A 15,582-nucleotide genomic window follows, 5' to 3' on the forward strand; every position below is an offset into this window, starting at 1 on the left:
CCTTTAGCAGAGCAGTAGTATTTTGTTTTCTCCTAAGTCCCTGACCTATCTAGTTTCAGGTTCTTGGCTACCCAGGCAATGTCAGGTAGTAAGTCTTAAATCCAAGCGTATATTGGTTGGTGACTACCACAAGCCTTGCACCACTATTGCACTAACACATCTTTCAGGCAGGTCATCCCTGTCGACCTAAGGCTTTGTAGCTGGGTTGGTGTTTACCTTTCTTTTTGGTAGCATGCAGAGTTTGTTCCAGGACCATGAACATTAGCCCATAGGAGTGAAGGCTCTAGGTAGGCACCAGCTCCGTGTTCAGTGATCCGTGTAGGTCTTGTCTTCAACAATACAGCCTTATTGTCAGTTTGTACAGAGCAACCAACAGTCTTGACCATAGTCTAGGTTGTTTTGGAGTTTTCCATAGGGCCTCTTTGGCCACCAGCTCAATTAGATGCAACCCATTCCTGATACTGGAAGCTTTATTCAGTGATAAGAGATGCAACCCATTCCTGATACTGGAAGCTTTATTCAGTGATAAGAGATGCCCAATTAGGACTCCATCTCTCGTGTTATTTAGTGCTTTTATTTAGATCACCTTCATACACATAGGAAGCTTCTACTGCATTAAGTTTCCACCTGACTCCTCCGATGGCCCTTACTTTATGTTCCTCTCTGTATTCACTCCCTTGTTCCCTTCTTCCCTCCTCATCCCCATTCAGTGCTCCCATTTCTGTCCTCCTCCTCCTCATTCATCCAACTATCTTGTTTTCTCTTCTTAGGGAGATCCATTTCTATCCCACAGTCCCTTGCTCTATGTCTAACCTCTGTTGTTAGAAGGATTGTAACTTGGAAGGGACGAAGTCAAAGTATCTTTATTTGTAGATGATATCATTGCATATATAAGTGGCCCAAAAAATTCCACCAGGAAACTCCTGCTGTTAAACACTTTTATCAAAGTAGTTGGATACAAAATTAGCTCAAACAATCAGTAGCCTTCCTCTAGACACATGACAAATGTAATAAGAAAGAAATCAGGGGAACAACACCTTTCACAATAGCCTATAAAAGTATCTTGGGGGTAACTCTGATCAAGCAAGTGAAGATTTTTTTTTTATAAGATAAAAATTTGAAGACGTTGCAAAATGAAACTAAAGAAGATATCAGAAGATGGAATGATCTCCCATGCTCATGGATCAGTAGGATTAATGCAGTAAAAATTGCCATCCTACCAAAAGCAATCTACAGATTCAATACAATCCCCATCATTACCACAACATTTTAAATACAAACATTGATTAATACTTGTTTGGGGTCCAGCTGTCACTGTTTAAATACTTAGTAGAAAATTAAAAATAATTTAATTTCCTGTTTGCTCTTATCTCTCTCTCATCACCTTAGGCTTTAAGATGATGGAAATGTTTGGTTTGGTTGAAAAGGATTTTTCTGCAGTGGAAGGAGTTTCTATGGAACCTGGCACCTTCAATTTGTTCCCGTGTTACCAAATCCACAAAGATGCCCTGGTTTCCCAGCCAACCAAGTAGGTTTTCCTTGCAAGATGCTAAAGTTAATCATATCTCAATATAAAAATGATGTCAATTTGCCCCCTGGCAGTGGGACAAGGATTTGTCCCTGGGTCATGAACTGGTTTTGTGGAGCCTGTTCACTATGGTGGGATACTTTGCTCAGCCTTGATGCAGGAGGGAGGGGCTTGGCCCTGCCTCAGCTTAACGTGCCAGACTTTGTTGACTCCCCTTGGGAGTCCTTATCCTTACCTGAGGAGGGGGTGGGGAAGGGGAGGTGAAGGGGGTAAAGGGAGGAGGAGAGGGAGGGGGAACTGTGGTTGGTATATAAAATGAAAAAAAAATTAAATAAAAAAAGAAGAAAAATGTCAATTTGTAATTTACTGTAATAGTTTGTGGTAAGATTTTCTATGATGTTTAGAGCGAATGATGTTTATAGTTCTTTATTTAAAAACAACCCTGGGGCTGGAAATATAGGTCAGCCAACAGTTAAGAGCAGCAGCTGCTCTTCCAGAGGACCTGGGTTCAACTTCTAGCACCCACTGAACAGATCACAACCATCTGTAACTCCACTTCCTGAGGATCTGGTAACCTCTTCTGGCCCCTCTGGGCAATAGGCGTGTACCTGTTGCACAGACCTCCATGCAGACAAAACATTCATACATAGAACATGAAATTTTTGAAAAATTAACATTAAGACATCAGCCTCATACTGGGTGAAGTTTAGCATAGTTTCATCTGTGAAAACATGTAAAAAAAATGGATGTGTACATAGTAACCCAGTGGACCATGTGTACTCTAAATCCTGATGTATGCTAAGTTTCAAGCTTCTAAACAACTCTGAAATGCTAAAAGAAAAACTCAGAGAAACCAATGACTTGAGGTAAAATCCACAGATAGGGGCAGGGAGATGATTCAGCTGATAAATGTGTTTGTTATGCAAACCTGATGAGCTGGAACTTGGAACCTATGTGAAAAAAAAAAATGGATGCAATGGATGCAGGGGTGTATGTCTGCAATCCAATCACTCCCAAAGTGAATTGGAAGGAGGAAACAGGGGAAACCTCCCAAAGCTGGAGAGGACAGCCTAAAATAGTGATCTAATGGGGGTTCATGGCAATCTCCTTTTGTTTTTTTCAAAGCTTCTATAATGAAAATGTATTACTTATGGTCACAGGATGACTTTCTCAAGAAAGATACAATAAGGCATTATTTTATTCCATCATCAGATATCTGCATCCAGAAGGACTGCCTTCTGACTATACAATGAGTTTCCTGTTCCGGATTCTTCCTGACACTCCACAGGAGCCATTTGCTCTTTGGGAGATTTTAAATAAAAATTCTGACCCACTGGTTGGCATCATTTTAGACAGTAAGTATATTTATGTGTATAGCATTTGCTATCTAGATGATAATGCATGTGGCATCCCATCTTGCCATTTCCTGTTGCAATGTAACTTATGAGGTATATAAACAACAAGCAGTGGGTTATGAAATCATTGATTCATTCACTTGTTAACCAATTCTTTCAAGAAATGCTCATTGAACTCCAGCTTTGTGCCAGCATTAGGCTCAGATGGATGGTAAAGCAAGGTGAAGCAAGACAAGCAGTTTCTACTAGAGAGTGAAGACTACAGGCAGAGCAAAATTAGGGGGTCAGGGTTGCTTGGAGAAAGGAGATCAGAAGTTCATTGATTGTACATGGATATGATAAATACATATGCCTATTTGATATTCCATAGAGGATGCCAATTTGTATTTGGAAAGAATTCTGGAATAGATATAAATTTGTAAGTTATGTGTATGCTACCAAATCCTATCCTTGAGAAAGTGAAGAGAAGTGCAAATGTTCAGATGCTGGGAATCTACAATGCTCTGAGGCTGGAAACTGAGGAGGAACCAGCCAGGGAAACTTTCCCCTGTCCTGCTTGGAAGTGTAGCACACGATGCGCAGTTCTTGATTCATGTCATGGAGTTTAGTGAGTCCCATAATTACAATGAAGCCGTGAAAGGTATTTCTACTTAACTGACTCAAACATTTGAGTAAGGAGATTAGTTTGGTCTTATTTCCAAGTCATGGAAAATGTATGGGAGTCAATCAACAATCACACATAGTATAGGGGGAATCCTTTTGCATTGATACTGAAACTAAGGAGCATCTACAGACTGAAAGGGATTAAATCATTAACTCCATATGCACTCTGGGCTTAAAGATAAAGAAATCTTGAAATGACTAAAATGAATTTGATCCTTGTCCTAGTTAGCTTTAACAGTCAATTTGACATAGCATAGAGTCACATGGGAAGACAATAAGGGTCTTCCCAGATTGGATTGGCCTGTGGGTATGCCTATAGGGGAGTGTCTGGACTGTTAATTGATGTAGGAAGGTCCAGCCCACTGTGGGCAGCACCTTGCTGGCAGATGGTCCTATGCTACATAAGAAGGATAGGTAAGCATGAGTCTGCTAATGAATCACCAAGCAGCACCTTCCACGGTTCCTCCTGTGTCTCTTTGGTTGTGTGGAATAGCAGACAGGCTCGGCTGTAGGTTCTTGCCTTGAGTTGACATGATGGACTGCAAGCTTAAACAAACTCTTTCTTCCCATAGATTGCTTTTGGTCAGAATGTTCACTTAAGAGTAAAGTGAAAATTAAATTTTCATGTAACAAAGCACTATTGAGGGGGGGAGCATTTTTATTTTTAATAATGAAAATTCATTGTAAGACAAAAGATCAAAACTTAGAAAGCCTAAGTCAGTTCATAACAAAGGAGACATCCATGTGGTAATGAATGCATCATGTTCTGGGAAAGTTGATGTCTGTAGTGGGCTAGTAGTCAAAGTGCCTAGTTTTTCTTTCCTAATATTTATTGATAATGTCCTCTCTCATTATCTTCTTTTACTCTAAGCATTGATGACCTCTCTTCAGAGATGATGTGGATAAGAGTTTAGGTAGAGAGGTATAAGGGAAAGGGACATGTAGGTACCTGGTCTCTCCATCATCACATGTCATTAAGTCAAGTACTTTAACCCTGAAAGCCTGTAACAACCTGAGGGGTGATCGGTATCTCATCCCACTCATTTTGTTTTAGACATGGTTTCAAAATGATGGATTCAATGTTTTCTGTCAAGCTGAATTTTAGAAAAAAGTTATTCACCAATTTAAGTTATTTCTGAAATATTTTGCCTTTTTTTATTTGACTAGATGGTGGGAAAACTCTAACTTATTTTAACTATGACTATACTGGAGATTTTCAAACGGTCACTTTTGAAGGACCTGACATCAGGAAAATGTTCTACGGAAGCTTTCACAAGGTTAGTGAGGATCTCTGTAAAATGTACTGATTAATTCCATTTTCTGTTAGGAGGAACAGAAATATGTGTGTGTAATTGTTGTTGTTTGCTTGTTTTGTTTGTTTGTTTGTTTTGCTCTGGTTTTGAGACAGGGTCTCTCTACATAGCCCTGGTTGTCCTGGAAATCAAGCACTCAGATCTAACAAGCTCTGCCTCCTAATCATCCTAATCCTCCTGGGATTCAAGGAATGCTATTCCCACTATTCCCAGCTCAGAAATATATTTCTTAAAATTCATAGAGCTTTGGATTTCAGAATTTAACTTGAGTAAGAATTACTTCCTTCAGGACTTGATAATGACACTCAAGGTTCTGAGGTGGGACATTGAAATGTGCATTCATTGCAGGCACTCCAGAAGACATTGACAGATTTGGTCCGGGTTCCCCCTTTGAGGAGAAAATTCTGCATTACTAATTAGCCAATGCCCATTTGCTGCATTATGTGTAATGTAGTAAAGATTGCTGGCTGTGTTGGTGACATAACTTAGTGGAAAAATGCACTTAGCACCAGATAGTACAGGCTGAATGACCTGATTTTGATCCCTGCAATCCATGTGAAAGATGGAAGGAAAAAACCAACTCTACAAAGTTGTTCTCTGACATTACACATGTTATGGAGCATGTACACACACACACACACACACACACACACACACACACACTTAGAAAGGATTACAGGTCTTCCTAGCCAATTGGAATTTTCTTTCTTTTGGTATCTTTACTGCACACTGTATAATTAAGAATGATTATATATGAAAACTTACTTTTCATGTTTGATAGGATTACATACCTATCTTAAAAGTGTGTGTGTGTGTGGGGGGGTACAAGTGGAGGTTTACTAATTAGAAGTTCCATTGATAGCTCTTTGAATTTCATTAGAATCGTGGTGGGATGCTTTTCCTGGTTGTGCAGAGTATATTGCAAGGCCGCCAGGGAAAACTGTAGGGGAGATGAAAAACATATCCATCTGTGTCGAAAGAGTCATTGCCATCACAGCCTGTGGCTTAGGTATGGGCTCGTGTCCTCCCTTCAAGGAACTCTTCATGTGTCTTAGGCGGTGTAAGGCTTGATTTACCTTACCAGAACTCAAGGAGCTGGAAGTGTGGTTAATGATTGGCTTCATATGCATAAACCTTTAAATTAGTTAAAGCTGAATAATGAAATACTTCCCTCTAGCTTATGTGTTAGTAAAGCTAAACAAGAAACAAAATAAAAGGAGAGGCCTACTGTGTGATGAACAGATGCAGCATATGACTATTGATGGAAGATGCCAATGAAAGTCCAATTCTCACAGACCAGATTTTATCTGTTCAAAGCATTACAATTGAATAAATATCCTCACTCTTTATTGATTATGAGTTAGCTCCATCTTTTACATTTTGGATATAAAATACAGTCCCCAAACCTTTTTCAACATGTTAGCAACTATATAAGTGGAATAACCACTTGTATGTGTAACCAAAGAAGCAAAATATTTTTAAAAAATGTTTTAATGTCCTTTGTAAAGCAAAAATACTGTTTTAAACATGAGAATGAACAATCTCCCCAGAACTCACAGAAGTCAATTTCTACTCTTGTAAATGACAATGTTAGCAAGAAGCAAGCGATATGGTGGGATTTCCCCAGGGATGGTCACTGTTTGAGTAATGGTTAGTTTCTTTTTGAGAGAAAAATTTCTAATGAACTGCCCTGCTGACTGGAATTTCTTTTACCTTGATGTATCTTAAATAAAACATTAAATAAAAATAGGCAGGAATCCATGTGCTTTCATCTTTATACAACCTTGGGACAAAACAATATTGAACAAAATCTGGAAAATTAAACTATCTTAACATAAAAGATGTTACAGTATTGACGTTCTGAGTCTGTTCGTGATTTGAGCACAGTGTTAGCTGATTTAGCTCTTATAAGCTTGATTCACATTGCCTAATCCTCTTCATGGAGTTGCCATGGTTATCTTACTTTGGGAGTGCAATCATTATTGGAGTATGGATTTTACTTTCACTAGTCTGCCACGAGGAACTAGCAGTCATGAAACAAACAGTCCAAATCAAAATGTGTAGTGGGCACAGACATTTTTATTTGAGAACTTGGTTACAGTATGGTTACCTGGTTTACCTACAATATACTTACCCTTGATGGTTACTTAGAGGATAGAAATATCTGCCTTTTCCAAATCCTCACGAAGATCCAGTGACTGCTGAAACAGTGTCCTCCGTGTCTTATGGTTTGAGAAAACTACATGAGACACTATCTAAGCTGAAGGGCTTCTTCTCATATGTATTCCACTGCTTCCCTTCCCCTCATGTCCTTCACTCTTAGGACTCCTTTCAGCTTTAGGGAGGTGAGGAAGAAGGGGGAAGACAATGGGGGAAGGGAACAAATTAGAACTAACTGTAATGACACATATAAAATTCTATAATAGCACACAATACTTTGTCTGCTGAAGCTTGTTCCTAATTAGTATTAACAATAAAAAAGCCCGGAGTCAGACATTGAGGGTGAAAGCTGAAAGGTCAGAGAAGCAGAGCAGCAGCCACTAGAAACTAACCTCTACGAATCATCAGACCAAATGGGGGGCTGAGATCCTGTCTCCACCTGCCTTATATCCCTATCTCCACCTTCCCAGTGCTGGGATTAAAGGCATAAGCCTCCCATGTGCTGGGATCAATGGTGTGAGCCTCCCAGGTACTGGAATCAAAGGCATGAGATCCCAAGTGCTGGAACTAAAGGTGTGCCCCACCACTGCCTGGCTGTTTCTCTTTTAGACTGGTTCAATCTTATGTAGCCCAGGGATCTGCTTCCTCCTCTCAAGTACCGGGATTAAAGGAGTGTACCACCACTTCCTGGCTTCTATGGCTAACTAGTGGCCAGCTCTGCCCTCTGGTCTCCAGGCAAGCTTTATTTGTCAGAACACAAACTATGACACAATAGCATGCTAACTTAAAACACCAGTAAAAGTAAACTAAAATTTCTAGTAAAAAGTGACTCATTTTAAAGTCATATAAGAGAGAGGTATTTTATAGAGCTTATTTTTGAATGTTGAACAGTCACAGAAAAGGTCTAGCGAAGAACATAGAGACAGAATTCCCTCCTTTCTCGGTACTTTTTAATGATGAGTTAAACAATTACACACATTGGTGGACAGTTCTCCCTGCATCGCACTTCCTAAAACATCCTTTCTTTTAATTAGCTCCATGTTGTTATCAGCAAGACTTTGGCCAAAGTGGTTGTTGACTGTAAGGAAGTGGGCCAGAAGGCAATCAATGCATCGGCGAATATCACATCGGATGGTGTGGAAGTCCTGGGGAGAATGGTCAGATCAAGAGGACCCAACGGAAACTCTGCACCAGTAAGTAGATAAGGAAGTGAAGCTGTGTGTCTATTACAGGAAAAACCCATTTAATATACAGTTAGCTGTTTTCAAGGGAGGGAATTTGGTAATGAGATAAATGGACAGACAGATGGATGGATTGATAAATAGACAGACAGACAGACAGATAGATGGTGACTCTTTAAACAAACCTGGATGTTCAAGGCAGTAGGCTGCTGGTATATGATAAAGAGAATGCTTCAGGAACTAGGCTAGTTAATTATCTAAATGCACTTTAAGATTTGAAGATTGTGGGGATGTAGGGTGGCTTGGGAGGGAGGGCTAGGGGATGGGAGGAGGGAGGAGGTGGGATCTGTGGGTGGTATGTAGAGTGAGTAGAAAATTTCTTAATAAAGAAAAATGAAAAAAATTTAATATTATAATATTCAGCAGTTAATTTGTGACGTAAGTGGTTTGTTATTGGAATTCAAAACTCTACATGTACAAACTTATACAAGAAAATACAAATCCATGCAAAGTTTCTCAATATTATATCTAGGGAAGTGGCATTTGCCTCTGATTTGGGTTAGATTTGTGTATTTTAAAACTGTTTGTGCTATCACTAATGTGAGATTTACCCTTTATTAGCCTTTGCTTATGTAAAAATCCTTCTAAAATAACTTTTACAGCACTAAATGAAATTTAAGTCTGGGAGACTTTCAATTGGCACAGAAATCACATTCCTTTCACTCACTACCCACAAAAACAGAATAGTGTATACAGGGTTTCGTTTTAACAGCCTGCATTCACAGCTAATTAGTAGCACACTCTGATTTGGGTCATTCTAGAACTAGTAACTTTTTAAAAAAAGAACTCTGACTATTCTTATCTATATTTCTTCTTTATATAGCACCAGAAATGGTTTTCCAGAGAGTGTAAAAATACAGAATTAACAAACTAAGAATATGCTGGATCAACACATTCAAGGATGAATAGATGGACTCATTGAAGAGAGATGGGGGTGGGAGGCTTGGGGTGGGACTCTAGGCCCAAATCATTTAGTACTGCTATGATTGTCTTAATTTTAGGCACGGTGCATCTAATATCCCTGACAGTGTAGTACTCAAAGGTGATCAGCTGTGTTACTGGAGAAATGAAATTTTTTACAACGAATTTTCTGTCTTCCACCCCACATTTCACAGACAGCTAAATACTCATTTACAACCTGATTATTGACAGTCACAGCTTTTTGCTTTTTCATTTATTTATATTTTACCTCTCTAGACAATATAAATTCCCTAAAATAAAACAATAGCATGTGCTTCCTTTAAAAACCATCACAGTGTCTAACATATTTCTACAAGCAGAATTAGTGCCCAAGAAACACTTGTTAGAATGTGAACAGAAATGGACTATTTCTCATACATGAGGTTTTGTTTGTGGTTCAGAGGTTTGATCGTAGGACCTTGTGACTATCAGGCAAAGGCCTCCAACTGAACTACATACCTAGTACTAGACTATTTGACTCGCATAATCTCTTTCCTTAAAAGGTAGTAGACCCATATGTGGCATCAACTGCAATCTCTTAAACATATCCTACTCTCCCCTACTTGTATTTTATAATTATAACTTTATAGTCATTATGTTTCAAATTAGACCATGGGTACTCTATGTACATAACTAATGAAATATCAAAAAATTGATTTCTAAACCTAAAAGTGCCTGTACATTTCAGGTGCACTGATGGTAACTTTTCACTTTGGGACACCAAAGAAATGCAGTTAAACAGAGGGCCCTTTGTGGCAACTTGTAGCCAGAAGTAGACAAAGGCGAATTTATAGATGTCAATAACCAAAGAGTTCTTTGTAAGGCTACTAAGAAAAAAAGCCATGGCTTCCCTTATAATCTAGGAGTCTACGTAGGGCTACTAAATAGATTTTCAGTTTCCCACTTACTAAAGAATTTGCTTACACTGAATTGGATAATATTAGGTTAGATCGTAAAAATGCGATTGAGTAGTCCTACTCTTGCTTTGGGAGGCATTGCCTACTGGTACCATTGCCTCACAAGAGAAGTCCTGGCCTTTGGGTTTCATTTTCAAAAACATCCATCTCAACGTTGGTCTTCCTCTGATAACCAGCAAAAGGGGATGTGTAAGGGGTATAGTTCAGATAATCCCAGGAGGGGGTGTGAGCAATGGGCATGAGTCAGTTAATTCCAGGAGGGGGGGGGGATGTGTAAAGGCTTGTGGTTCAGATAATTCCAGAGGAATCATTATAATAGTATCTCCCAGGTCAGCATCACCTGCCAAATCTAGCAGTAATTCAAAATGTTAGAGGAGTGTAAAGACTCTATCTCTAAAGGAAACTTATCCTTTCAAACCATAGTCGAGAAAGAAATTAGGGACATAGTAACTACTGTATAGAAATTGCTCACATGCTTAACAAAAACAACTCATGCTCAGAAATGCAAGTTTCTGCAGGCAGTGGCAGCCCCCGGGGAGACTAAACTAAATAAGCAGGCCTCACTTAGCTGTCAAAACACATGTGGAAAGAAAGTAACTGCCTCTCCCTGCCAGTCTTTCCTCTAAGAGGTTTGTTACCTTTTTTCTTTTTGGATGATTCTAGAGAAAGTTTGAGCTTCTGGCATGGAACTATGTTTCTTAAAGTTTCTCTTCTACTTTTTTTGAATCTAACACTTAGGCAGTTATTCAATTGGCATGTATTCAGGCTCCTGCTATTGAAATAAAAGAGAAATATGTCAGGGAGCCATCTATAATTTTATTCACTGAGTAGACTTTTTTGGTGTAGAATTCAACAGTAGACTAGTTGATGATTCTTCAATAGCCAAATGTTAATTTTTTTGTCTGTATGGAAAACAGGCTTCCCTTCACATTATATATTCTGATCACAGTTTGCTCTCTCCCAACTCCCCCCAAATCTTCTCTACTTCTCCACCCACCCATATCCACATCCTTTCTTTCTCTTACCCATTAGAATACAAACAGGTATCCCAAAACAATAGCAAAATAAGACAAAATAAGCAAAGCAAACAAGCTAGAATAGGATAAACCAAAAAATAAAAATAAAAAGAGCCAACGACTCAAGAAACAGATACAGATGTGTGTGTGTGTGCGCGCGCACACACACACACACACACAGAGAGAGAGAGAGAGAGAGAGAGAGAGAGAGAGAGAGAGAGAGAGAGAGAGAGAGAGAGAAACCATAAAAACAAAATAAAAAACCATTATTTATAAGCAAACCATTATTTGAGCAAAATGGCAAGGTAGAGAATGGGAAAATATTTTTTTAACCAGCTACACATTCAATAGAGGACCAATATCTAAAACATATAAATAGTGAAAAAGCAGGACATTAAGAAAACAAGTGCTGGGGCTGGAGAGATGGCTCAGAGGTTAAGAGCACTGACTGCTCTTCCAGAGGTCCTGAGTTCAATTCCCAGCACCCACATGGTGGCTCACAACCATCTGTAATGAGATCTGGCACCCTCTTCTGTGTACATAATAAATAAATAAATCTTTAGAAAACAAGGGCTGGGCTGAAGAGATGGCTCAGAGGTTAAAATCCCTGACTGTTCTTCTAGAGGACCAATTCCCAGCACCCACAGGACAGCTCATACCTGTCTGTAACTCTGTTTCCAGGGGATCTGACACTTTCACATAGACATACATGTAGGCAAAACATGAATGCACATTAAATAAAAATAAATTATGTATTAAAAAAGAGAATAAGTGCTAAATTTTTAAAAGGAGCTTTCCATGCGTTGCTTTTTTAGATCCATATGATGTAACAGTAGCTAATACATATGCCTGTTGTGGTCTAGGAAGCATGTATTACCCTGAAATATCAATTTAATCTTCTATAATCATAAAAAGAGATATTCATGCTGCCTTCACTCCATTGATGCAAAAACTGAGGCTTGAAGAAGTTATTGAGAGTTCCTCTTTCACAGAATGAACTTGAGATTTGAGACTCTGTCTGCCTTCCCCAGGACTGTGGGCCTTCTTTTCCAGTGCTGTCTTCCACTAGCGCACACTTTGATTCTATACATCGTAAGGCAGAGGAGTGAGTCTGATCCAGTGACCACGTGCCCCATCTCTTCTTTCACAGCTTCGAAGACTCGTCATTTGAGTTACAAGCTTGCAAATAACTGTGGTCAAATCTTGTTTTCAAAATGCTTATATACTTCAGCGTTTAAATTTCTCACAAATTTAAATAAAAGTTGTTAACTTTTATTTCTGAATTTAATGAGAATGCTCATGGTTTTTCTAAAGTTTAATAAATTAAAAGCAAGTCAAATCTCCAAGCTCTACCATGACAAGTGCTAAGTATTTCTTGCTTTGTTAATGAGGTCAATGAAAAGTTGGACACCCAATGAGAAGTGGAAGATGGCTTAGGTCTCTGCAGCTCTACATATGGAACATTCTTATACACAGAACTCTTTCTATTTGTACAAATACATAAATGTACTTGCATTATTCAAGAAAAATTGGAGGAGAAAATTTGGTACTCAGTGGAAAGTGGAGCCAAGAGAACTTTGAAATTCCCATTCATAGATCAAAATGACTCAAAGGGCAAGAAATATTTTAATCTTATTTTCTTGCTAACATTTGACCCCAAATGACTTGTCTTTTGAGTTACACCCAGACAAAGTGTCCAGTGATGGAAAATGAGCATTTGTAATTGGCTAAGTATTTCACTTAGAGAAATTACAAAGTAAATGTGGAAGGTTATGTGTCCTTCCTTGTGTTTTTAAAATCGATATTTTATGTTTTGGGGGTGAGTGAAGTAAAGGGGAGCTGTCTCTTGTATTAACTGCCTGAGGTATGACTTCTTTTGAACCATGTCCTTTTGCATTCTAAGGCACTCAAGTGTGAGATGCTTTAACATAGCGTTGCTATGTGATCTCCTGTGTAAGTTGTACAATTCTGCATACCATTGCTTTTGGAATAAAAGCCAGAAGCCTTTTTTATTTTGTTGTGGTCGTTTAACCCATCTGCAGAAATGTGCCTTGGGAAAGAAGTCCTAAGTACAGGCTCAGGAATCTAAGCTATCACAAACGCAAAATGACTATGAATAAATTGTCTGTACTCAAAGAAAAAGCTGCTGATTCCATCTGACTTGCGAAAGAAAAGGCAGCCCACGTAGTAGCATTCCGCAAATGATCGTATTGGCTTCATTAAGTGCTTAGTGGATGTTTGATCCCTTCAGGAGATAAATTGAGCTCATACAAATCCTAACCACTCCGCAGGGCAGAGAGCTAGGCAAAGGTTTATAGGTAGACATTATGCAGCTCCAGTGGCTGAGTGTTGAATGTTTATTGGAAAAACTTCAAGAAAGCTTGATGCGTACTAGGGGTGATGAAGGGCTTTTGCTTTAAGTAAATCTTTCCATTCACTGAAATATTTTGACATAAAGACTTTATCCAGGAATGTTAAATTTCTTAATGCACGAATGATTTCCAGACATAGCTGACTGTAGCTGATGCTGCCATCGTGAGACCCATTGAATAAATGTTTTCAGATGCAATGACATTAAAAAGTCAGGCCGCACTATCTTTGTTTTAAGCGTTTACCCAAAGATCCATTTATTACAAAATAAACCACACTGGTTTAGACCACACATTGGTTGTACTGTTCAAATCTCAACTGGAATGGAACTTTCACAATGTACTTCAATTACTTAGGCTTTCCTCATTCCAGGATCTACAGACCTGGACTACAGAATGGACATTCCCATCACTGTGCTCCACGGTGATGATCTGAGGAAAAGTGATAGACATAGAGTGCTTACAATAGTACCTGGTACAGAGCAAATTTCCAAAACCTGTTGGTTGATATTGCTTGTTGCTAAGATTTTTTTCAAACAAAATGTTAAAAGTCAATAATAATTTAGAAGAAAACTATTCTGTCTCTGCCCTTGCTACTATCACTTTTATTTTGATTTTTATAGTTTCAGTTTCCATACTTGAAAAGTAAATCATGAGAGAGTTGTGTGTAGAACTTTAAAATGATATTTATTTTTTATTGCAGTTGTGTTCCAAGCACTGTTCTCTATATTATCTCCATATTAACTCATTTGGTCTTCACAACAAACATATGACTAGCTCATAGAATGGACAGTCCCTTATCTGCAGTACTTGGAATCAAAGAATTTGGAATTTTGGAGTATTCAAATATACACAATGAGATATTTTGTGGATGGAATCCGAGTATACACACTAGATCTATTTATGTTTCATGTATACTCTTTACATACACTCAGCAGGAACCTTAGATATCTTTAATGTGCTTGCATTTTATATGCAACCCACCCAACAAAGCCAGATGTAGAATTTCTCAGTCATGGCATCATTTCAACATTTAATAAGCTTCGTACATTCAGACTGAGGGTGTTCAACCTGTGTCAGGGCAAACTTTTACAGATGAGAAAAATGAGAGTTTAAGATAGGGACAAATGTCTTCAAATAACTCAACTCACTAGGGTTGGAGTCAGGACCCTCACCACAGCAGTCTGGCTCCATAGGCGCTAATATTTGTACTCTCTGAACGAATTCTTGCTGTATATATTTACAAAAGTCTGCTGTAGCATGCTTTTGGAAATGTTTTCATTTTTCAGGTTTTTTTTTAAGATTGTTCATTATTTGTCGTATGGCTTCCCTGTTCTGGTTCATATATTGTACATTTGGGGCCTGAGTATTAAAATATCTAGGAGAACAAAAGTTATGTGCTCTGCTGGTATTTCAGCAAATAATATGTTGCTATGCATAAGTTCAAGAAAGTAAGATGTTTTGAATAACGAGTCTCTTTTCAAAACCCAAGGTTATTCTGTTGACTTGTTAGAATAAATGTTCCAATAATGCACACAGTTATTCTTAGCATGAGGACAGGAAACTTGGTTTCATTTTCTTTCTGTTAGAAGTGGCTCTTTGGTGATGCTTCCCAAACTTCCGGTAGCCGGTTTCAATAGTAGTAGCTACTTGAGTGCTGTCATTTGCACCCTGGAGGCTCTTGGCCAAGGATGAGTAGCATTCTTTGGACAACATATTTATGGCCCTTCTTGAAAACATTACTTGCTGAAGGAAGGTTGAACATTAAAGCAGAAATATTATCATCTTCCCAGTTCTGCTGTTAACGGCGTGCTTAAATTTTTTAAAGTAATGTAGAAAGAAATAAGTAGAAGTGATCAGGTCATTAAGTTAGTGTTCGCCCTAACTAATGTTACAGAGATATTTATGTATGTTTCACCTTGTACCTTGAGTTATACCAACACATGTAGGTGAAACAAGACTAAATATTTACAGTGTGACAAGTGGCTTAAATAAAAATACACCAAGTCCATGTACTCACTGTGAATCTCTCACAGCACCTCTTTGAGTACAATATTTAT

The 15,582-nt window shown here is 38.5% G+C and overlaps 1 protein-coding gene across 4 annotated transcripts in view; it reads left to right on the forward strand.

Moving 5' to 3' along the window:
- The window catches only part of Col14a1 (collagen type XIV alpha 1 chain), a 198,454-nt gene that overhangs the window by 126,182 nt on the left and 56,690 nt on the right, over positions 1 to 15,582 (forward strand). For all 4 annotated transcript variants that reach the window (XM_028871912.2, XM_028871908.2, XM_028871910.2 and 1 more), the window contains exons 31-34: positions 1,390 to 1,528; positions 2,741 to 2,883; positions 4,714 to 4,823; positions 8,054 to 8,212. In XM_028871912.2, coding sequence (XP_028727745.1) covers positions 1,390 to 1,528; positions 2,741 to 2,883; positions 4,714 to 4,823; positions 8,054 to 8,212 — 551 coding nt within the window. The remainder of the gene's footprint in view (positions 1 to 1,389; positions 1,529 to 2,740; positions 2,884 to 4,713; positions 4,824 to 8,053; positions 8,213 to 15,582) is intronic.

The sequence above is a fragment of the Peromyscus leucopus genome, chromosome 20 (genome assembly GCF_004664715.2).
Source record: "Peromyscus leucopus breed LL Stock chromosome 20, UCI_PerLeu_2.1, whole genome shotgun sequence".
NCBI lineage: Eukaryota > Metazoa > Chordata > Mammalia > Rodentia > Cricetidae > Peromyscus > Peromyscus leucopus.